At 46.9% G+C, this 22,952-nt stretch overlaps 1 protein-coding gene across 3 annotated transcripts in view; it reads left to right on the top strand.

The window, feature by feature from the left end:
• The window catches only part of ttc38 (tetratricopeptide repeat domain 38), a 105,526-nt gene that overhangs the window by 78,383 nt on the left and 4,191 nt on the right, over positions 1 to 22,952 (top strand). For 2 of the 3 annotated variants that reach the window (XM_033037502.1, XM_033037503.1), the window contains exons 2-12: positions 738 to 900; positions 5,821 to 5,898; positions 6,841 to 6,922; positions 10,243 to 10,414; positions 12,442 to 12,615; positions 13,751 to 13,826; positions 15,171 to 15,290; positions 16,439 to 16,498; positions 18,096 to 18,134; positions 20,287 to 20,368; positions 21,627 to 21,792. In XM_033037502.1, coding sequence (XP_032893393.1) covers positions 871 to 900; positions 5,821 to 5,898; positions 6,841 to 6,922; positions 10,243 to 10,414; positions 12,442 to 12,615; positions 13,751 to 13,826; positions 15,171 to 15,290; positions 16,439 to 16,498; positions 18,096 to 18,134; positions 20,287 to 20,368; positions 21,627 to 21,792 — 1,079 coding nt within the window. In that variant the 5' untranslated portion in view covers positions 738 to 870. Of the gene's footprint in view, positions 1 to 737; positions 901 to 5,820; positions 5,899 to 6,840; positions 6,923 to 10,242; positions 10,415 to 12,441; positions 12,616 to 13,750; positions 13,827 to 15,170; positions 15,291 to 16,438; positions 16,499 to 18,095; positions 18,135 to 20,286; positions 20,369 to 21,626; positions 21,793 to 22,952 lie in introns of those variants that run through there. The other variant, XM_033037504.1, reaches the window with a different exon arrangement.

Genomic DNA, 22,952 nt, shown 5'->3' with positions numbered 1-22,952 from the left:
AAAAATAGGTGCAGGAGTAGGCCATTCGGCCCTTCGAGCCAGCACCGCCATACAGTATGATCATGGCTGATTATCTAAAATCAGTAACCCAATCCTGCTTTCCCCCCCATATCCCTTGAGTCTCTTTGCCCGAAGAGCTGAATCCAACTCTAACTCTTTGGGGATGATCAGCCATGATCACATTGAATGGCGGTGCTGGCTCGAAGGGCCAAATGGCCTACTCCTGCACCTATTGTCTATTGTCTCTCTTGAAACCCTGTCGGGCAGCGTCTGTGGAGGGAAATGGAGAGTCTGAAGAAGGGTGTACGTGTAGGAAGTGGCAGATGCTGGTTTACACCGAAGATTCACCAAAAAATGCTGGAGTAACTCAGTGGGTCGGGCAGCATCTCTGTAGAACAGGAACGGGCGATGGTTCGGGTTCGGGTTCGGGTTCGGGTCGCCCATCCTTGCACAGAGGCAGCCCGACCCGCTCAGTTCCTCCAGCACTTTGGTTTTCCCTCACTACTCGAGCATCTGCAGTTCCTTGGCCCGGTTGGAGTATTTAATTGGCAACATATTTTTAAGCGGACAGGACTCCCGGGGGGTAGGGGAAATGCAGCATTCTTCCTGTAACAGGACGAATGAACGGCTTGGCAAGTAACATGTTGTGAAATCACACATTGTATCGCGTGCTTTTGTATTGTATCTGTGCGTTTACGTGGACTGACAGCATGGGGGGGGTTTTCACCCGCAAACAGCACCAACCAGTGGCAAGGATGTGTTTGCGGACTTTAAATGCGGACATGATCTGATTTGCAGCAGCAGCAACAACTCACAGCAAAGATTAGATTCCCAGCGGAAAGTTGCAGAAGTTCGCTAAAGCGACAGAGAATGCAGCGCTCCAGTCTCAGGGATTGCAAGGTAAAAGGGACAAATAATTATCTTTCAACTCAATTTAAATCCCTGGAGCGGAGTTGCTTTGCAGGAGCGGTGCAGAAAACGAATCACGTTAAAAATGGCTGTCCTGCAGTCAACAAAATAACTCGGTTATTAAACCAAATGTGTATTTTTCTGAAGATAGACAGACACAAAAACCTGGAGCAACTCAGCGGGACCTGCAGACTTTTCTCAGCTTGGCCTTCAATAATATTAAATTCTTTTATTTCCATTTAAAATCTTTAGTTTCCGTCATGTTCCAGAGCAAAAGTATTTTTTTTCTTGTGTGGGTCGATTCTTACCATATACCAATTACAGCACGGAAACAGGCCATCTCGGCCCATCTAGTCCGTGCCAACACTTATTCTCCCCTAGTCCCATCTACCTGCACTCAGACCGTAACCCACCATTCCTTTCCCGTCCATATACCTATCCAATTTATTTTTAAATGATAAAATCGAACCTGCCTCCACCACCTCCACTGGAAGCTCATTCCACACAGCTACCACTCTCTGAGTAAAGAAGTTCCCCCTCATGTTACCCCTAAACTTTTGTCCCTTAATTCTCAAGTCATGTCCTCTTGTTTGAATCTTCCCTACTCTCAATGGAAAAAGTTTATCCACGTCAACTCTGTCTATCCCTCTCATCATTTTAAAGACCTCTATCAAGTCCCCCCTTAACCTTCTGCGCTCCAAAGAATAAAGACCTATCTTGTTCAACCTTTCTCTGTAACTTAGGTGCTGAAACCCAGGCAACATTCTAGTAAATCTCCTCTGTACTCTCTCTATTTTGTTGGCAAGTGCAGTCCTGAGCTAGCATATTGTTTCTGACTGGATAGGTGCTCCATTTCCCACAATCACCGCTAAAAGTTGTTGGCAGATTGCAGAAAGGAGATATTTCAGATGTGGGGATCTTCTGGGGCAAAGAAGGGAAGAGATTGGACTTTTTTTCGCCTTCAATCACAGTGAGGAATGTGGAGGTGTCACTCACTGCGGCTGATGTTTATGCTAAAATGTGTTTTGTGTGTTCCGTTGCTTTTTATTTGTATGACTGGCGTGGCAAATGAAATTCCTCGTATGTTGCAAAACATACTTGGCTATTAAAGTATTATTGTATTGCAGAGTAATGATATGAAGCAAAACGTAACAAACTGCTGCTGAAACTCAGTCATGTTTTATGCCAAATATTCCGTTGGCAAGCTAACTGGTTGCCAAAGGTACATCATGTTCTACCAACTGCAAGTTGTGCTGGCTTTCATCCACAGACTGCACACAAGTCGTTGATGGGGCAAGTTGCCGTTCACGAGGGATAGGAGTAGAATTAGGCCATTCGGCCCATCGAGTCAACTCTGCCATTTAGTCATGGCTGATCTCTGCCTCCTAATCCCATTTTCCTGCCTTCTCCCCATAACCCTTGACACCTGTTCTAATCAAGAATTTGTCTATCTCTTCTTCTTCTTGGGTTCTTGGTCCTCCAAAATATTCCAAATGGAATTTAAACTGGAGGTGAAGGGAGGGCTTAAGCCAGAAAGGGTTATTGGGAAAAAAGAGCTACCTTCAATTTAGTTGCATCTGGTTGGGTAACTATAGTTGGGTGGAGATTATTCCATGCTTTAATTGTGTGGGGGAAGAACGAATTGCTGTACACATCTGTCTTCGTAGCTGCAATCACAAATTAGATCTGATTTGGCCTTCACAGCCCTCTGTGACAATGAGTTCCACAGATTAACTACAACCTCTGACTAAAGAAGTTCCTCCTCGCCTTTCTAAAAAGTGCCCTTTAATTCTGAGGTTATGACCTCTGGTCCCAGACTCTCCCACCAGTGGAAACATCCTCTCCACATCCACTCCATCTATGCCTTTCATTATTCTGTAAGTTTCAATGAGGTCCCCCCCCCTCGACCTTCTAAACTCCAGCGAGTACAGGCCCAGGGCTGTCAAACGCTCATCATATGCTAACCCATTCATTCCTGGAATCATTCTTGTAAACGTCCTCTAGACCCTCTCCAGAGCCAGCACATCCTTCCTCAGATATGTGGCCCAAATTTGCTCACAGTACTCTAAATGTGGCCTGACCAGTGCTACATTTTTGTTCCTCCACAAATTTTGTCTGAACTAGAAAGACTGCAGAGACGATTTACAAGGATGTTGCCAGGATTCGAAGGCCTGAGCTATCGGGAGTGTTAAGGTTCACTTCTAAAAAACCGACAACTCGCAATGCGTTAGGTAAACCAACTCAAGCTTTACTGATCATCAGCCGGCGAGAATGTTGGGGATACAGAGTCAAGTATGCAACAGACACTTGACTCTCCTGAGCTACCACTCTAATGAATGAAGACATACGGCATCTTTTATAGTGTTTTAGAAACATGGTCAGATGCTTGTACGTCAACGGGAATCTTTAATTTACAGGTATCAAACAAATCCAAGCTTTAGTTCCACATCAGTAAATCCTCATCTGTAAGAGAGAAGGGTAGACCCTAGCACAGAGAAGCCACGGAAGTGAAACTCGGAAAGGCGTTTAGACAAGAGGACAAGGTCAATCCTGAACAAGTGGACAAGGCTCAGCATGGGAGCGTAATCCGTGACTCAGCTAAGACAGAGATAAACATCAGCATTTAAATAAGGAGCTCAATGGGTCTCACACACACACACGACAGGTAGCATAGGTGGTGAGAGCAGGTCTTGAGGGGGGTGGTTCTGGGACCCCACAACTAACTGTTGAGCCTTCCCAAGGAATTCAATGAAACACCAGCGAAGGGAGGTGCCCACTTGATTACCCATATGATCTACTTGCTTTGTTGATTTAGTTATTGCATATTGCATATTGAGTTAGTTATTGTCCTTAACATAAGTTAGTATAATCAGTTTAGATAGTGCTTTGGGCTTGGTTTTCACGGTTGAGCACTTATCCTGGTGTTCTAGCACAAGTACTTGGTGTTTTAATTGTAACTAGGGAAGTTACAGAAGATCAAATAGAACAAGTTGTCCAACAACTTTAGGCTGTGCACGCCACACGCAAGAAGAAGATTGTAACTAGACCAAGTGCAGACTCCACCAACGTTCCCCCAACGTAAGCCGCTCCTCCTCTTCACCCTCCCTCTTCAATCTCTAGAGAGGGAGGGGGGGCAGGGGGGAGAGGGGGAGAGGGGAAGAGGGGGTAGAGAGTGAGGGGGAGTAGAGAGGGCGGGTAGAGAGAAGGGGCAGAGTGGGAGGGGGGCAGAGTGGGAGGGGGGCAGAGGGAAAGGGAGGGAGGTAGAGTGGGGGAGGGAGGGTAGAGAGGGAGTGGGCGAGGGAGGGAGGGAGGGGGTAGAGAGAGAGAGAGGGTGGGGGTGGAGAAGGTGGGAGTGAGGATAGATAGGGGGGGTGCATCTCCCTCCGCCACACCCCCCCCCCTCCCAACTCCCTTTACCACCCCATTCCCCATCCCACCTCCCACCTCCTCATTTCCCTCATCCTCCTCCCCCCACTCCCACTCCCTGCTCCAGCACCTACCCAGGTGGTAGAGCAGCACCAGGGCCTGGTTCTCGACCTGGTTCTCGTACATGGCCCGGCCCTGGCTGTAGACTGCAGCCGTCAACACGAGTGCTGGAGTGGCCCACCCTCCCGGAGTGTCCCGTCCTGCCTTGCCAGTGCATTGTGACGTCACTCTAGTTTTTTTATTCCGAAATGGGTGAGTTTTCAGGCTGTTTTTAAAAACTTTAACCGATTATGAAGTTCGGAAATACAGGTGGGAATACGACGGGAAGATGTTTATCGCCTCGACTGGAAAAATGTGAGTAGGGTGTGTGAAAATGTGAAGGCTGTGGCCTAGCGTTTGGAAGAAGATAGGAAAAGTAGATTGAAACACAAACACAAACAATAGGAAGAGTTTTAGTATTATAGAGATTCACAGGTGAAAACACTTGAACATACTGTCATTGAACAAAGGACAAGACAGTGTATGCTGAGCCGCTGAGTTACTCCAGCATTTTGTGTTTATCTTCGATGTAAACCAGCATCTGCAGTTCCTTCCCACACAGTATCTGCTGCCCTCTGTGCAGGCACGGTGACACATCATTCCTCACAGCAAAAGCGAAGCATTTTAGGGGCTGTCCCACTTGGGCGACCTAATCCACGAGTCCAGAAGAGTGTCTTCGACCAAGCTCGAGGGCACTCGCCTGGAACGCCTACGAGCTGAATCGATCGATCGACCCCCACAGACACAGACACACAGACACACACACACACACACAGACACACACACAGACACACACACAGACACACACACACACAACACACTCACACACACACAGGCACACACACACACCACACACACACACACACACACACACACACACAGACACACACACACACACACACACAAAGACGGGGGCCAGGGAAAGCGGGGGAGCGCTGTGTGAAATTCACATCCGCGATGAAGAAGGTAAAACGGCTGCACATTAACGGTAAGTCCTTTAGAGAGCGAGAAGGGGGGGGGGAAGGAGTGGAGACACTTTTAAGAAGTATAATAAAGATTAGCGGGCATTTTACCGGTCGGTCTTCCTTGGTCCTGAAAACTCCAATGAGCCAATCAAGTCAGCGAAGGTAGATTGCCTACGGCTGCCCTCGAATGCCTGTAACTAAATAGCGACCCCACTCCACTGCACTACGAGTTAAAACGAACCATGCCGACCAAATTTTACTCGCGGAAAATTTTTAAACATGCTGAAAATCTATCCGCGACCCAGCTGAGGCCACGAGTATTCGGGAACTTCCCTCGAGCATGAAGGAGAGTTCCAGCGACCTCATAGGACCTCGTGTCGACCATGCTGCGAGTTTGAAGATCGAGACAAACTTCTAAACTCGCAGATTAGGTCTCCAAAGTGGGACAGCCCCTTAAAACTGCACTCTCATTTATTCACAGGCTTGGCAGGATGCAGGACTTCCCCTCTCCACAGCCAGCAATGAGGCTTGCAAATTATATGATGCTTTTCTAACTCAGGTAAGGCTTCATTCTAATGAAATTAATTAAATCCATTGACTAATATTTTCTGCCTGATATTTTATTGCATTATTATCACAATTAAGATGGCAAAGGTTTACCAAGGTAGTTCATCTTATGAAGTATTTATGTACAGAAAGATTTGGCTCATGCTTTAAACTTTATGGAAACATTATTTTTAATTAAAATGCCTAGTGATGACTCCGTTTATTGAATCATTGGTTTAGGAATATACGGCCAAAATGGCCAGTGCCTATGATAGTAATGATAGAACAGGTAAAAGAAGGATTTGGAAAAGCCCCAATCCTCCAGATTCTACAAATGCATCATGTATTGTCTTTCCATTTAGTGCAAGGTAAAGCCAGCAAAGTCCGATCAAGGATAGTCCGAGGGTCACCAAAGAGGTAGATAGTAGTTCAGCACTGCTCTTTAGTGGTGGTAGGATGAATCGGTTGCCTGATAACAGCTGGGAGGAAACTGTCCGTGAATCTGGAGGTGTGCGTTTACACACTTCTGTACCTTTTGCCTGATGGGAGAGGGGAGGAGAGGGTGCGACTCGTCCTTGATTATGCTGCTGGCCTTGCCGAGGCAGCGAGGGGTATAAATGGAGTCAATAGAAGGGAGGCTGGTTTTGTGTGATGGTCTGGGCTGCGTCCACAATTCACTGCAATTTCTTGCAGAGAGCCTCAATCCATTCAAGGCAGTCATTGGGAATGTTTTCTGACATAAGCTCCGAAGAAGAATTGAATAAGAAATAATGAGTAATTCCCTGGTTTTCCCTGTATGGTCAGTCGGATCTCACTGTACCAATTGGTGCATGTGACAATAAATGTAACTTGAATTTGGTGTCTGAAGTTAGTCAATGCTGAACAAAAAGGGGTCAATTCCACCGGTTATTCTCTTGCTTCACACAAAAAGAATGTTTCACTGCTTATTCCACAGTGGATCAGTTGGACCAACGATGCAAGTCTCGGAGGGATTGAGGGTTGTCAGTCTCGGCTAAAGGCCGCTGATCCAGACTTTGGTGAGTAGGCAGTCTATTTATCAGTTGAAGTTCAAACATATATTGTGAGATTGAAGCAGTGAAACGAAAATTTAAAAATTAAAAAAAAAAATCTTTTTTATTTAGTTTTCAGGACATAACATAGAAACATAGAAAATAGGTGCAGGAGTAGAGGCCATTCGGCCCTTCGAGCCTGCACCGCCATTCATTATGATCATGGCTGATCATCCAACTCAGTATCCTGTACCTGCCTTCTCTCCATACCCCCTGATCCCTTTAGCCACAAGGGCCACATCTAACTCCCTCTTAAATATAGCCAATGAACTACCTTCTGCGGCAGAGAATTCCAGAGATTCGCCACTCTCTGTGTGAAAAATGTTTTCTTCATCTCGGTCCTAAAAGATTTCCCCCTTATCCTTAAACTGTGACCCCTTGTTCTGGACTTCCCCAAAATCGGGAACAATCTTCCTGCATCTAGCCTGTCCAACCCCTTAAGAATTTTGTAAGTTTCTATAAGATCCCCCCTCAATCTTCTAAATTCTAGCGAGTACAAGCCGAGTCTATCCAGTCTTTCTTCATATGAAAGTCCTGACATCCCAGGAATCAGTCTGGTGAAACAAAGTGCAAAGTTGTCTATTTGTTACAGACAGAGTGTACGAAAAGAATAAATAAAAAACAACTTATGCTAACATGTAACAAGACAACAACAATAAAAGAAAAATGAGATACCAAAAATAATCCCCTCCCCAGTCACTGCCAGTGAGCATAAGCAAATATCAGCCTGTCACAACAATAATCCACGATAAATGAATGGGTAGACTGTTAAGCTGTTCAACTGTGCTTGATGATCAAGCATTTATAAAGTCTGGAATGCATTTAAAAAAGGTCTACATGCTTTCTGAAACCTTCCATTTGAATGTTGATGTGAGTACCTGATTTTCTCGAGCTTTAGGCAGGACATAATATCTGTCAGCCATTGTGTATGAGTGGGCGGGGTAGGTTCCGTCCACCTGAGCAAGATTGTTCGCCTGAACGAATACTTTAAATTAAAAGTAAACTTGATGGGATAATTTTATAATCTGAATGTCACAAAAACTGGGTGGGTCTGGACATAATAATAATACATTTTATTTATGGGCGCCTTTCAAGAGTCTCAAGGACACCTTACAAAAATTGAGCATGTATAGGAAAAACATGTAAGGGGAATGAAATAAATAGTAGAGACATGACTAGTACACAAAGTAAAGACAGAATTCAATACAAAACACAGCATGAGGCAATTAATGCACAGATGAAAAGGGACGGGGACGTGGGGCTAAGGATAGGCAGAGGTGAAGAGATGGGTCTTGAGGCGGGACTGGAAGATGGGGAGGGACACGGAATTGCGGATCAGTTGGGGGAGGGAGTTCCAGAGCCTGGGAGCTGCCCTGGAGAAGGCTCTGTCCCCAAAACTGCGGAGGTTGGACTTGTGGATGGAGAGGAGACCGGCTGATGTGGATCTGAGGGACCGTGAGGGTTGGTAGGGGGAGAGGAGGTCAATGAGATATGTGGGGGCCAGATGGTGGAGGGCTTTGTAGGTGAGGACCAGGATTTTGTAGGTGATCCGGTGGGAGATGGGAAGCCAGTGAAGTTTTTTGAGGACTGGAGTGATGTGATGCCAGGATTTGGTGTGGGTGATGAGTCGGGCGGCTGCGTTCTGGACCAGTTGGAGTCGGTTGATGTAGGTGGAGCTGATGCCAAGGAGAAGTGAGTTGCAATAGTCCAGTCGGGAGGAGATGAAGGCATGGATGAGTCTTTCAGCAGCAGGCGGTGTGAGAGAGGGTCTGAGTTTGGCGATGTTGCGGAGATGAAAGAAGGAGGTTTTAATGACATGGCGGATGTGAGGCTCAAGGGAGAGGGTGGAATCAAAGATCACGCCAAGGTTGCGGGCCTGGGGAGATGGGGAGACAGTGGTGCCGTCGATGGTGAGAGTGGGGTTATTGATTTTGCTAAGTGTGGCTTTGGAGCCTATGAGGAGAAATTCTGTCTTATCGCTGTTGAGTTTGAGGAAATTATGTTGCATCCAGGTTTTTATTGCTGACAAACAGGAGTTGATATGGGAGAGGGGGGGGTTGTGGGGGGATTTGGTGCCAAGGTAAATCTGGGTGTCATCAGCGTAACAGTGGAAGTCCAGATTGAAGTGGCGGAGTATCTGACCAAGGGGGAGGATGTAGATGATGAAGAGGAGGGGGCCGAGTACGGAGCCTTGGGGAACGCCTTGAGTGACTGCGGCTGTAGCAGAGGTGTGGTTGTGGAGAGAGATGAAGTGGGATCTGTTGGAAAGGTAGGAACGGAGCCAGCTGAGTGCAGAGCCTTCAATGCCGAGGTCCTTGAGTCTGGTGAGCAGGATGTTATGGTTCACTGTATCGAAGGCTGCGCTCAGGTCGAGGAGGATGAGGATGTTGAGGGAACCAGTGTCAGCAGAGGTGAGGAGGTCGTTGAGGACTTTGAGGAGAGCAGTTTCTGTGCTATGGAGGGGGCGAAAGCCAGATTGGAGGGGTTCAAGTAGGTTATACGCAAGGAGGTGGGAATGAAGTTGTGACGCAACGATACGCTCCAGGGTTTTTGAAAGGAAGGGGAGGTTTGAGATTGGGCGGTAGTTAATGAGAGAGGAGGGATCAAGACCAGGTTTCTTTAAGACATGTATCCAGTAATGGTAGCGGCTGCTACAGTCATAACAAACCTATCGTTCAAGAAGAAGAGATGATGAAAGGGAGCCAGGGAAAAAAATCTCTTGGAAAATCGCTGCTGAGAGAGATTTGGAAATATATTGAAACTCATCAAGGAGCAAAACTGCGTTCCTGCTCAAACTGAAGTGCAGATAGAAACATAGGATGCAGGAGGAGGCCATTTGGCCCTTCGAGCCAGCACTGCCATTCAATATGATCATGGCTGATCATCCAAAATCAGTGCCCGTTCCTGCTTTACCCCCCCCCCCATATTCCTTGATTCCGTTAGCCCCAAAAGATACATCTAACTCTCTTGAAAACATCTAGTGATTGGCCTCCACTGCCTTCTGTGGCAGAGAATTCCACAGATTCACAACTCTCTGGGTGAAGAAGTTATAGATAATAGATCATAGACAATAGGTGCAGGAGTAGGCCATTCGGCCCTTCGAGCCAGCACTGCCATTCACAATGTTTTATATGTCATACCTAACTGTCACTGTATGTCATGTTGTACTTGCGGGCGGAGCACCAAGGCAAATTCCTTGTATGTGAATACTTGGCCAATAAACGTATTCATTCATTATATGAAAAAGTCTTGAATACAATATTTTTCACCTTCCTATTCTCTCTCAGTGATGGGGCATGTCATCATCAACGGGCTGGAGCTGATTGGCACAGGGCGGTCGGTTGTGCTGGATAAGGACCTGGCTGCCTCGATCAAGAGGATGGTTGAACTCTCAAAGACACAAGAGGTCACCGAGCGGGAACGTTTACATGTCAGAGCACTGGAGATGTTTGCAAAGGGGTAGGAAGAGCTACTGCGATCTGTTTTACCTGTAGATGGTGGATGTGCAGGAGTGGGCACCGTCTGTGTATGGCAGCCTGCCCGCAGTCCGTCTCTTCACCTTTTTTTTAATTTTAAGTCCTGTCCTGTCCTGTTAGTAAAATGTTAGTTGGAGGTCTTTTATGTGGTGGGTGGGGAAGGGGGAAACTTTATTTCTTCGTCCCCTACCTGGTCGGAGAGGCAGCATCCCTCCGAGCTGCTTCTTCGCCCCGTCCTCGCGGCCTACCATCGAGAGTGGAGCGGCGTTTCCTGTCGGGACCGGCCGGGACTACAGCTTCGGCGGCGGCGGCACGGCGCTGGGACACCAACACGGAGCGGGCGATGCCTTACCGGGTCGCCGTGCGGTAAGCTCCGGAGCGCTGTGGCCGTCGATCCCAACATCGCGGAGCTGTGGCTGCGGGCGTCCGGCCGCGGGCGGCGCTGGATTTGGAGCGCCGCGGAGCCTGGGATCGAGTAGGCCGGGGTCGGAGCTCCAACCGGCGCGGCCTGAGGGCTACGAGTGCCCCGGTCTCCGGGGAGGAGGCAGCCGCTCCAGACTTTCCAAGCCGCTGAGGAATGTTTCACCCGACGCCGGAGTTCCATCTTCGCGGCAAGAGGGCCCTGAAAATTATCGGACTGGCTGCAAGGCCACAAATGGGCCCCGACCTCGGGTGTTTCACAGAGGAAGAGGACTTAACTTTCTGGTGCCTTTCCCCACAGTGGAAATATCTGATTCTGCTGTGGGGGGGACGTTTGTGTTGAACTCTATCATGTGTTGTGTCCATTTTATTCATTTTTTTTAACCCTTTTCTATGGTTTGTATGGAAACTTATTATCTATTTTATGTAAAGCACTTTGCTATATATATGTAAAGCACATGCTATATAAATAAAACTTACTTACTTACTAGTTTAAAATGAAAGTCTATTTCCGTGCATGGCTGACATTTATTAGCACAGGCCAATCGAAGCGGTGGTTAAATTTGTATGACAAGCCTCTACCATCGATATTTGTGTGGGGGGCGGGTCAGCCTTTTAGTCCCTGTAAAGCACAACTAAAGTTATGTTAGTAACATAAAACTTTTCAACTTTATGTTAGTTTATTAAAATGTTTCACTCTCTACCAGAACACTAGGGTCAGCACAATCAACAAACTAGAGGAATTGATCATTAAATGAATGATATAACTCATAAGGTCATAAGTGATGGGAGTAGAATTAGGCCATTCAGCCCATCGTCCGTATTCAGTCATGGCTGATCTATCTCTCCTTCATAACCCCATTCTCCTGCCTTCTCCCCATAACCTCTGACACCTGTACTAATCAAGAATCTAATCAAGAGTCTGAAGAAGGGTTTCGGCCCGAAACGTTGTCTATTTCCTTCGCTCCATTGATGCTGCTGCACCCACTGAGTTTCTCCAGTACTTTTGTCCACCTAAGAATCTATCTATCTCTGCCTTTAAAATATCCACTGATGCATGAAGTTCTACTCTTGGAACAAAATGTTTCCAAGTATGCTTTCAGAATGTGTTTACTGGTTAAAACAAAATAACTTAAGCCATGGGAATGGAGAATTGCCTGTGTTTTTCTTTCATGTTCATTCCACATTCTGTGGATTCATTTCTACTGAGTCACGTTGGATCCTTTAATTCTACATGTGATGGATTGTGTGGATCATCTTCTGGTTTTGTCAGTATTGAGGGATTCCTCTGGGTGCAATTAACCGACAAACACGCACGTCTTTGGGATGTGGGAGGAATCCTCATGGAGAGCGTGCGAACTCCACACAGACGGCACTCGAAGCCAGGATCACACCTGGGCCTCTGGCGCTGTGAGACAGTGGCTGTACCAGCTGCTGCACGTCCCGTGATCTCTGGCCGATGTGGAAATTAAGAAGTCCAATTTTCAGCGAATTGTTAAAAAATGCATTTACCATTTTGAAAACATCAACAAATGTATTTAAGCGCTCAGTCAAGATTCACACTGGAATTCTTTTGAATGTTTTGTTCAGGTCTCTTCCAAAAGCATGTGATATCTGGGAACAGATCCTTCTGGACAAACCAACTGATCTGCTGGCGTTGAAATTAGCGCACGACTCCTACTTCTATCTGGGATTCCAGCCTCAACTGAGAGACTCTATTGCGCGAGTCCTTCCACACTGGACCCCAACAATCCCGCTATACGGGTAAGTCATTTGTCACCGCAGCAGGAAACACCAAGACATGATCTTTTTAATTGTCTTTCATTTGTGGCTGTTATTAAACCAGGGGAAATGATAGAAAGACATCTCCTAATGTTGTATTTCAAATTCAATTATTTGGTTTTTTTGGGCAATATCTGTAAATATAAACGTATCAAATCTGAGGTAAGAAATGTTTACATAGATACATAGAAAATAGGTGCAGGAGTAGGCCATTCAGCCCTTCGAGCCTGCACCGCCATTCAATATGATCATGGCTGATCATCCAACTCAGTATCCCGTACCTGCCTTCTCTCCATACCCCCTGATCCCTTTAGCCACAAGGGCCACATCTAACTCCCTCTTAAATATAGCCAATGAACTGGCCTCAACTACCCTTTGTGGCAGAGAGTTCCAGAGATTCACCACTCTCTGTGTGAAAAAGTTTCTTCTCATCTCGGTCCTAAAGGATTTCCCCCTTATCCTTAAGCTGTGACCCCTTGTCCTGGACTTCCCCAACATCGGGAACAATCTTCCTGCATCTAGCCTGTCCAACCCCATAAGAATTTTGTACGTTTCTATAAGATCCCCCCTCAATCTCCTAAATTCTAGCGAGTATAAGCCAAGTTTGAGGTATGATTACAGCTGGGATCAATTTCTGATGTATTAAAGAGCTCATACACCAGAATCAAACATCACTGCTCTGTATCAATGGCCTTGTGTTCTTTGTGTAGGAAGGAACAGCAGATGGGGGTTTACACATGGGGGTAGACACAAAATGCTGGAGTAAAAGGCTTGTCTACTTGCCGATTTTTATCGGCGACTTCCGGCGCCATATCACTGTCGCCAAAAGATTTTGAACATTTCAAAATCCAGCGACCTGAACAAAACAAAAAAATGTTGCGACTCTTGGAAAAACACCGCCCGTCAATACGTCACCACGCCGCCAGTTTTTCGGTGACCTGATACGTCAGTCAATGATGCCGGCAGACACCGAAAAAAAATCAGCAAGTGGGACAGGCCCTTAACTCAGTGGGTCAGGAGCATCTCTGGAGAAAAGAGGGGAGAGAGAAACTAGAGATATTCTTTAGATATCTCTACAAACTAACTGGAGATATTTGTGTTCTTTCCCCTTGTGTAGTTACTTGAAAGGCATGTATTCGTTTGGATTGGTGGAGACAAACTTTTATGATCTGGCAGAAAAAACAGCAACAGAGGTAAGTGATAACATAGACAATAGGTGCAGGAGTAGGCCATTCGGCCCTTCGAGCCTGCACCGCCATTCAATATGATCATTGCTGATCATCCAACTCCCTGATCCCTTTAGCCACAAGGGCCACAGCTAACTCCCTCTTAAATATATCCAATGAACCGGTCACAACTACTTTCTGTGGCAGAGAATTCCACAGACTCACCACTCTCTGTGTGAAAATGTTTTTTCTCATCTCGGTCCTAAAAATCTCGTGAGTTTCTGTTGTGGTGCAACTGCCCGGCTTGTTCTTCCCTCATGGTACTTGGAGACCGTACGACAGGTAGTGATATACAGGAGAGGTGGCTCAGTGAGTTTAAACGTGGGCTTAACGTAGCTCCTTCTTGCAGCCCCCCCTTAGGTGGGGTGAAATCTTTAGGATTATGCGATATAAAGTCGGCCACTCGGTGGCACTGTGGTAGAGCTGATGCCTCACAGAGCCAGAGGCTCTGGTACGATCCTGACTACGGGTGCTGTCTGTACGGAGTTTGCACGTTCTCCCCGTGTGACCATGTGGGTTGTCTCCGGTTGTTCCAGTTTCCTCCCACATTCCAAAGACGTGCAGGTTTGAAGGTTAGGTAGACCAAAAATGCTGGAGAAACTCAGCGGGTGCAGCAGCATCTATGGAGCGAAGGAAATGGGCAACGTTTCGGGCCGAAATCCTGAAGGAAATAGGCAACGTTTCGGGCCGAAACCCTTCCGGATTTCGGGCCGAAACGTTGCCTATTTCCTTCGCTCCATAGATGCTGCTGCACCTGCTGAGTTTCTCCAGCATTTTTGTCTACCTTCGATTTTCCAGCATCTGCAGTTCCTTCTTAAACAGGTTTGAAGGTTAATTGGTTTTGGTAAAAGTGTAAATTGTCCCTAGTGTGTGTGTGTGTGTGTGTGTATAGGATAGTGTTATGCCCCTGTCCTACTTGGGGAACCTGAACGGAAACCTCTGGAGACTTTGCGCCCCACCCAAGGTTTCCGTGAGGTTCCCGGAGGTTTTTGTCAGCCTCCCTACCTGCTTCCACTACCTGCAACCTCCGGGAACCGCACGGAAACCTTGGGTGGGGCGCAAAGTCTCCAGAGGTTTCCGTTCAGGTTTCCTAAGTGGGACAGGGGCATTAGTGTACGGGGAAGATCGCTGATCGGCAGGGTCTCGGTGGGCCGAAGGGCCTGCTTCCGTGCTGTGTGTCTAAATTGATGGCTTGTGCTGAAAAGCATGACCGTGTATTGATCAGACCCCGTTACCGAGATCTGAGTGGAAACAAGAGCTGCATCTTTGGGAACAAACCACCAGGATAACGTGTGTTTCTCCCCTTCAAAGAGCTTGGCTTTGAACCCAGGCGATGCCTGGTCTGTTCACTCCATGGCGCACATACACGAGATGCGTGCAGACGTGGAGGGTGGACTAAAGTTTATGAAGCAGACGGAGAAGAACTGGATGGTAAGCATTAGAAAGCCGAGGGGAAAAAAACGTGAATCCTGATCCCGCTCATCAATATATACCAGGGCACCAAAATGTCAGTACACTTCTCCATGGGAATGGAGGGGTTTAAACTGGGCACTGTTCTGGGTTGGTTGCTTCACCTGTCTGATCTTCCCAGTGGTCAGGCAGCTCCTGAGGGAAAAGCTGTCGCCACTGCACCTCTGGATTAGACTTCCCAACATGTACATTGGAAAGGAGATTGGTAGGAAGGAACTGCAGATGCTGGTTTACACCAAATATAGACACAAAAAGCTGGGAGGTAGCCAAAAAATGCTGGAGAAACTCAGCGGGTGAGGCAGCATCTACGGAGCGAAGGAAATAGGCGACGTTTCGGGTTGAGAGTTTCTCCAGCATTTTTGTCTACCTCCCAGCTTTTTGTGTCTATCTTTGGGTTAAACCAGCATCTGCAGTTCCTTCCTACAGATCCCTTAAGGGTCTCGACCCGAAACATCACCTATTCCTTCCCTCCATAGATGCTGCCTCACCCCCTGAGTTTCCCCAGCATTTTTGTCTACCTTTGATTTTACCAGCATCTGCAGTTCTTTCTTAAACACTAAAAAGCTGGAGTTACTCAGCGGGTCAGACAGCATCTCTGGAGAAAAGGAATAGGCAACGTTTAGGGTCGAGACATCCCATCGGAAGAAGCGTCTCGACCCGAAACGTCGCCTATTCCTCTTCTCCAGAGATTCTGTCTGACCCGCTGAGTTACTCCAGCTTATTGTGTCTTATCTTTGGAAAGTAGGTTGCAGAGTCGTCTTCTTGCTTCCCTTTGTAACCCAATTGGTGATGTTTTCAGCAACTGTTGCAGTGAAGCAGGAATAAAATGTTCTAATTTTAAGCAGCTAGCCCTCACCATTTGTATTAGTAAAATGTTATTGTCATGACATCCTGACTCTCTTGTTAATATAATTACTAATAACACTCAAATCTGAAAGTAAATAAAACAGTGGCAATATTGTATTAGTGCTGGTTCAAGATTAAATCCTCCCACAGACGGCAGGTGGCATTTATGCTGTCACGTGGCAAATGGTTGGAAAAATAGGTAGAAAATAGGTTTAATTTATGGACGTGGTTTATCAGTTATTGTCTTTTCAATCTATCCACAGAACTCTGACATGCTTGCCTGTCACAATTACTGGCACTGGACCCTCTACCACATTGAAAAGGTTTGTATGTGAATGAATGAATTAATGAATACGTTTATTGGCCAAGTATTCACATACTAGGAATTTGCTCTGATGCTCCGCCCGCAAGTGACAACCACATACAGTGACAGTTAGGAATGACACATTAAACATTAATAATAAAACATTATCAATCAAACACGTGAATTAAATAAAATACCAGAGCAAAAGGAGGCTACAGATTTTTGGTTATTGAGTAGAGCTTCTACTCGTGGAAAAAAGCTGTTTTTATGTCTGGATGTGGCGGCTTTGACAGTCCGGAGTCGCCTTCCAGAGGGAAGTGATTCAAAGAGTTTGTGCTCGGGGTGAGAGGGGTCAGATTTGGACTTTTGCTTCGTATGAACGCTTGTTTCATCAGAAAAAGAGGGACACACACACACACACACACACACGCGCCACCCCCCCCCCCCCCCCCCCCCCCCCCCCCCCCAGGTCACTGGACAGGGAGACACCGCACGTCACTACATGCGTCACGCTGTGTCACGAGCCGACCATCTCTTTTCAGGCTGTCGCCAAAAATGTCGCCAAGTGGGACAGGCCCTTAAATCTCCACTCCAGCCCTCCACCTGCCCACGCCCATGGTCATCGTCCCTGTTTGCATCGGCAGGACTTTGAGAACCATGGGGATGGACTCTGATTTGCCAGCTACATCAAGTCAAGTCAAGTTTATTCGTCACATACACATACGAGATGTGCAGTGAAATGAAAAGTGGCAATGCTCGCGGACTTTGTGCAAAAAGACAAACAAACAAACTACAAACAGTATGTAACAGTATGTAACAGAATCACATATTCTTTTTCATATTAAATATTGTGGGCGGAAGGAAAAAGGGAAAAAAACCAATTTAAAAAAAAAACAAAGAAAACATGCGCCTTGTCTGCCCTGTACAACACTTGGAGAGCCTGATATCTCCAGTGATTCCCTCTCCATCAGTGCCATCCACGCCTCTCCGTTAGCAAGTAATGTGCTCTATTCTCCTCCACATAATGTGGGCTGATGTCGACGGGGATGAGATTGGAAATCAGCCTTGGTTTGATAGAACGGCAGAGCAGACCCAAGCACATGTATGGTCGACTCCTCTTGCTATTTCTTGTTCGTTTTGTTCTTGTGAAAACCTCATTCATGTTGTGCCCATGACCTCCACGGTCCCTCAGATACAGATCAGCCGGTCTCCTCTCCATCCACAAGTCCAACCTCCGCAGTTTTGGGGACAGAGCCTTCTCCAGGGCAGCTCCCAGGCTCTGGAACTCCCTCCCCCAACTGATCCGCAATTCCGTGTCCCTCACCATCTTCCAGTCCCGCCTCAAGACCCATCTCTTCACCTCTGCCTATCCTTAGCCCCACGTCCCCCTCCCTTTTCATCTGTGCATTAATTGCCTCATATTGTGTTTTGTATTGAATTCTGTCTTTACTTTGTGTACTAGTCATGTCTCTACTATTTATTTCATTCCCCTTACATGTTTTTCCTCTACCTGCTAAAATTTTTGTAAGGTGTCCTTGAGACCCTTGAAAGGCGCCCATAAATAAAATTTATTATTATTATTATTATTATTAAACATTGATCTGCTCCACCTGCAGGGGGAATATGAAGCTGCACTCACCATCTACGATGATTACGTGAGTATCAACTAAAAACGTTTCTCAAAATACTCCATTACTGGCTTGTTTTGCAAGTTGTACAGGTTTTAGAATCGTTTTAATTTAACGTTTAACCGCGGCTCTCTCCCGCGGTACAACGTGACAATAATCCACCCTAAATGTTGAATGTTTCGGCAGTTGGTGTGCAGTCTGGAGTTCAGGAGGATTGTTCCATTAACAGTGGAAACAGCGATCAATTCAACCTGTCTGCCATTTTCATTCTCCTGTTATTGACGTGAAAAGATGGCATGACAATAGACAATGGACAATAGGTGCAGGAGGAGGCCATTCGGCCCTTGGAGCCAGCACCGCTATTCAATGTGATCATGGCTGATCATCCCCAATCAGTACCCCGTTCTTGCCTTCTCCCCATATCCCCTGACTCCGCTATTTTATGTGAATGACGGTTCCCTCTGTGTTCCTGCTTTGTGTTTGCATGTACTTGGTGCTGCCACTGGGGTGGGTCCTACAGGGAAGAGGTTAGAGGGGGTAACACATCCCCATGTGCCCCCCCCCCCCCATCCCTCCACCTCGTCGTCCCAATTGAACTGGTTCCTTTATCTTTTCTTCCACTCTGAATTTTTTTTTTTTTAATTCAACTGACGATTGTTGCAACGTTTGATTTCCACACTGACTCCAAAGCTGTTCCTCATTCGGCATTTCGCAGATTGTGTTTGGATGAGAATCACCTGAAAAAACTGCCCCCAAAAAGTAAAGCAATCTGAAGTGATGACCCAGCTTCTTTCCACTGATGCTGCCGATTATGCAAGTAGTTCCTGCATGTCCGTTTGATTCCAAAACTTAAAATTAACCGAGAAGGTGGAGGTGGATTGAAGTACTTGAGCAATCATTCTCTATTTTGAGGGCTCCAAATCTCTATATGCGTAAAAGTTATGAAATAATAGCAGATTAAATAGAAACATAGTAAATAGGTGCAGGAGTAGGCCATTCGGCCCTTCGAGCCTGCATCGCCATTCAATATGATCATGGCTGATCATCCAACTCAGTATCCTGTACCTGCCTCCTCTCCATACCCCCTGATCCCTTTAGCCACAAGGGCCACATCTAACTCCCTCTTAAATATAGCCAATGTACTGGCCTCAACTACCTTCTGCGGCAGAGAATTCCAGAGATTCACCACTCTCTGTGTGAAAAATGTTTTTCTCATCTCGGTCCTAAAAGATTTCCCCCTTATCCTTAAACTGTGACCCCTTGTTCTGGACTTCCCCAACATCGGGAACAATCTTCCTGCATCTAGCCTGTCCAACCCCTTAAGAATTTTGTAAGTTTCTATAAGATCCCCCCTCAATCTTTTAAATTCTAGCGTGTACAAGCCGAGTCTATCCAGTCTTTCTTCATATGAAAGTCCTGACATCCCAGGAATCAGTCTGGTGAACCTTCTCTGTACTCCCTCTATGGCAAGAATGTCTTTCCTCAGATTAGGAGACCAAAACTGTATGCAATACTCCAGGTGTGGCCTCACCAAGACCCTGTACAACTGCAGTAGAACCTCCCTGCTCTTATACTCAAATCCTTTTGCTATGAATGCTAACATGCCATTCGCCTTCACTGCCTGCTGCACCTGCATGCCTACTTTTAATGACTGATGTACCATGACACCCAGGTCTCGTTGCATCTCCCCCTTTCCTAATCGGCCACCATTCAGATAATAGTCTACTTTCCTGTTTTTGCCACCAAAGTAGATAACCTCACATTTATCCACATTATACTGCATCTGCCATGCATTTGCCCACTCACCCAGCCTATCCAAGTCACCTTGCAGCCTCCTAGCATCCTCCACACAGCTAACACTGCCGCCCAGCTTCGTGTCATCCGCAAATAGATTCACTGGAGACACAAGGGACTGCAGATGTTGGTTTACTAAACAATAGGTGCTGAAGTAACTCAGCGGGTCAGGCAGCATCTCCAGAGAGCGTGGATAGGTGACGTTTCAGATTGTGACCCTTCTTCACATATTCACTGACTTTTCCAGTTTCTCGAATGGGCTTTAGCAGAATGATAGGGAAGTGGATGAGAGTTATCCACAAAGATGCCACTGACACACGCACGCACGCACAAGTCTCTTCGCCGTTCCCTGCCTGACTCCTTGTCCGTGATGCTCTTGATGCAGATTTACAAAAGGTGCTTGTCGGTTGGAGCAATGCTGGATATAGTGGATGCATCCTCCATGCTGTTTCGTCTCCAAATGGAAGGTATGTTCTTATTCTCATCAACAACGCAAAATTGAAAAAAAATTTGATCAAACCTGTTCATCCCTTCCCACCTCCTGTGAATCATATCCAGTATTCCAACCTTGCCTGTAGGACTATTAACCCTCCACCATACCCATGTGCCTTGTTGCCGTGTGTCAGGTATCCGGTGGACAACCAGTGCCCACTTTGCCACGGCTCATCACAGCATCCCCTTTTCTACCCTTGTCGCCATTCATATAAAAACCTGTCTTTCTGTTTCAGAAACAATAGGGATAAGCTCATGTTTATGAATGTTATACTGCACGAGCCCTCTGCCCAAATCAGATTAGAGCCTCTTCCCATTCTTGTCCCAACTCACAATGCAAGTACCCCCCCCCCCCCCACTCCTGCCAACTGGTAATTTGTGACTTTATGAAACATTTGGACAGGTACATGGATAGGACAGGTTTGGAGGGACATAGACCAAACGCAGGCTGGTGGGACTAGAGTAGAAGGGGTGTGTTGGTCGGTGTGGGCAAGTTGGGCCAAAGGGCATGTTTCCACGCTATATCGCTCTATGATGTTCCCTCGACCAGATAGTTGGCATACGTTGTCAATAGCTGGGGCCCTGGCACTGAGTGTTTTGGGCACCTCACCTGCCACTAGCTGCCACCCAGAGAAAGATGCATATGTTTCGAGCCTGCACCGCCATTCGATATGATCATGGATGGGATACTGAGTTGGATGATCAGCCATGATCATATCGAATGGCGGTGCAGGCTCGAAGGGCCGAATGGCCTACTCCTGCACCTATTTTCTATGTTTCTATGTTCTGCATAAGAGGGCAAGGTCATGGGTGTGATGTTGAGGAGAAGCTGTGAATGGTGTCAGAGGGTGAACTTTACAGTTAGGCAAGATAGCAAGATTTTAGGAAATCCCAACATGAGAACTAGTATTCGGAGCTACTGACTACAGAAAGGAATACTCTCTCAGCATTTGTTTTTTTATAATGATCCACATGCAACAGCTTTACTGGGTCTGGTAATGAAATGTTAATAGAGAATCAAAGAACGAGTTGAATCGTAAGATTGGAACATAATTAGGCCGCTCAGCCCATCGAGTCTGCTATGCCATTCGATCCTGGCTGATCTCCTTTTCCCTCTCAACCCCATTCTCCTGCCTTCTCCCCATAACCTTTAAGGCCCGTACTAATCGAGAACCTACAATTCTCCACTTTAAAAATGCCTTTCATCTTGCTGACAACACTCCCTCCCCGCAGGTGTTAATATTGATGATCGCTGGAAAGAAGTTGTCAAAGTTACAACGAATCACTCCAAGGATCACATTCTCATCTTCAACGATGCCCACATCCTGATGTCCCTCTGTGGAGCGAAAGACACGGAGATAGCAGCTCAGTTCGTGGCATCACTGCAGGAACTCGCCCAGTAAGTAGCCTGATCCATCTGGCAAAATAACCCAGTGATGGATGGACACACTCAGCGGGTCAGGCAGCGTCTGTGGAGGGAAATGGACAGACGCCATTTCAGGTCAGGATTGATGGGGTATGGAGGGACAGAACGTTGGTGAGGGGAAGGGGTGGGGCAAGGGGTTAGCAAGTGATGGGTGGAGCAAGTGACACGAGTGCGAGGTGAAATGGGGATAAAAGGGAGCAGTTGTGGAATCAGACAAGGAAGGAAATGGAGGAGTGGAATGTGATACCAGAGGGGGGGGGCATTGGGTGGAAGGGAAGTAGGAGGGGGGTGATGAGTGGAAGAGGAAGGGAAAGGAACGGGGTGATGGAGAGAGGGAAGAAGGTGTGCTCATGAGGGAGGGTGCAAACAGATCCGGAAGTGGCGGCGCTGTTGTACAGCCCCACCACTCAGGTTAGGTTAGCCCCACGTCCCCCTCCCTTTTCATCTGTGCTTGAATTGCCTCTATTGTGTTTTGAATTGAATTCTGTCTTTAATTTGTGTACTAGTCATGTCTCTACTATTTATTTCATTCCGCTTGCATGTTTTTCCTCTACTTGCTAAATTTCTGTAAGGTGTCCTTGAGACTCTTGAAAGGCACCCATAAATAAAATGTATTATTATTATTATTATTATTATTATTATTACAGCTGCGGCTCGCCTGCAATACGTCTGTTTTTACTTTTATTTTGTTGTTTTTTTTGTCTTGTTTTAGCTAAATTTTAGTTTGTTGGGTTGTGTTATGGGGGGGAGGGCTGAAACATGTTTTTTTGTCTCTTCCTTCGGGGGAATGCGACTTTTTCTTGTCGTATCCACCTTCTCTGCCTCCGTCTGCGCTGAGGCCTAATGGCGGAGCTGGCGGTCTCCAACCTGCGACCGACCTCGAGGCTCCGGAGGCAGAGCCAGCCAGCACTTACAACGCGAGGCTGGCCGACTTCGGAGCTGAGGCGGCGGTGGCCCGACTCGCTGATGCAGCGTTCCAGCTTTCGGCAGCGGCCCGGAGGCGGGACTCAGAGCTGAGGCAGCGGGACTCGGAGCTGATGCAGCAGGACTCGGAGCTGAGGCAGCGGTGGCCCGACTCGCTGAGGCAGCGGGACTCGGAGCTGAGGCAGCGGTGGCCCGACTCGCTGAAGCGG

This window comes from Amblyraja radiata, chromosome 19, assembly GCF_010909765.2.
Source record: "Amblyraja radiata isolate CabotCenter1 chromosome 19, sAmbRad1.1.pri, whole genome shotgun sequence".
NCBI lineage: Eukaryota > Metazoa > Chordata > Chondrichthyes > Rajiformes > Rajidae > Amblyraja > Amblyraja radiata.
The sequence above is the reverse complement of the archived record's forward strand: the minus strand, read 5'-3'. Positions and strand labels throughout refer to the sequence as shown.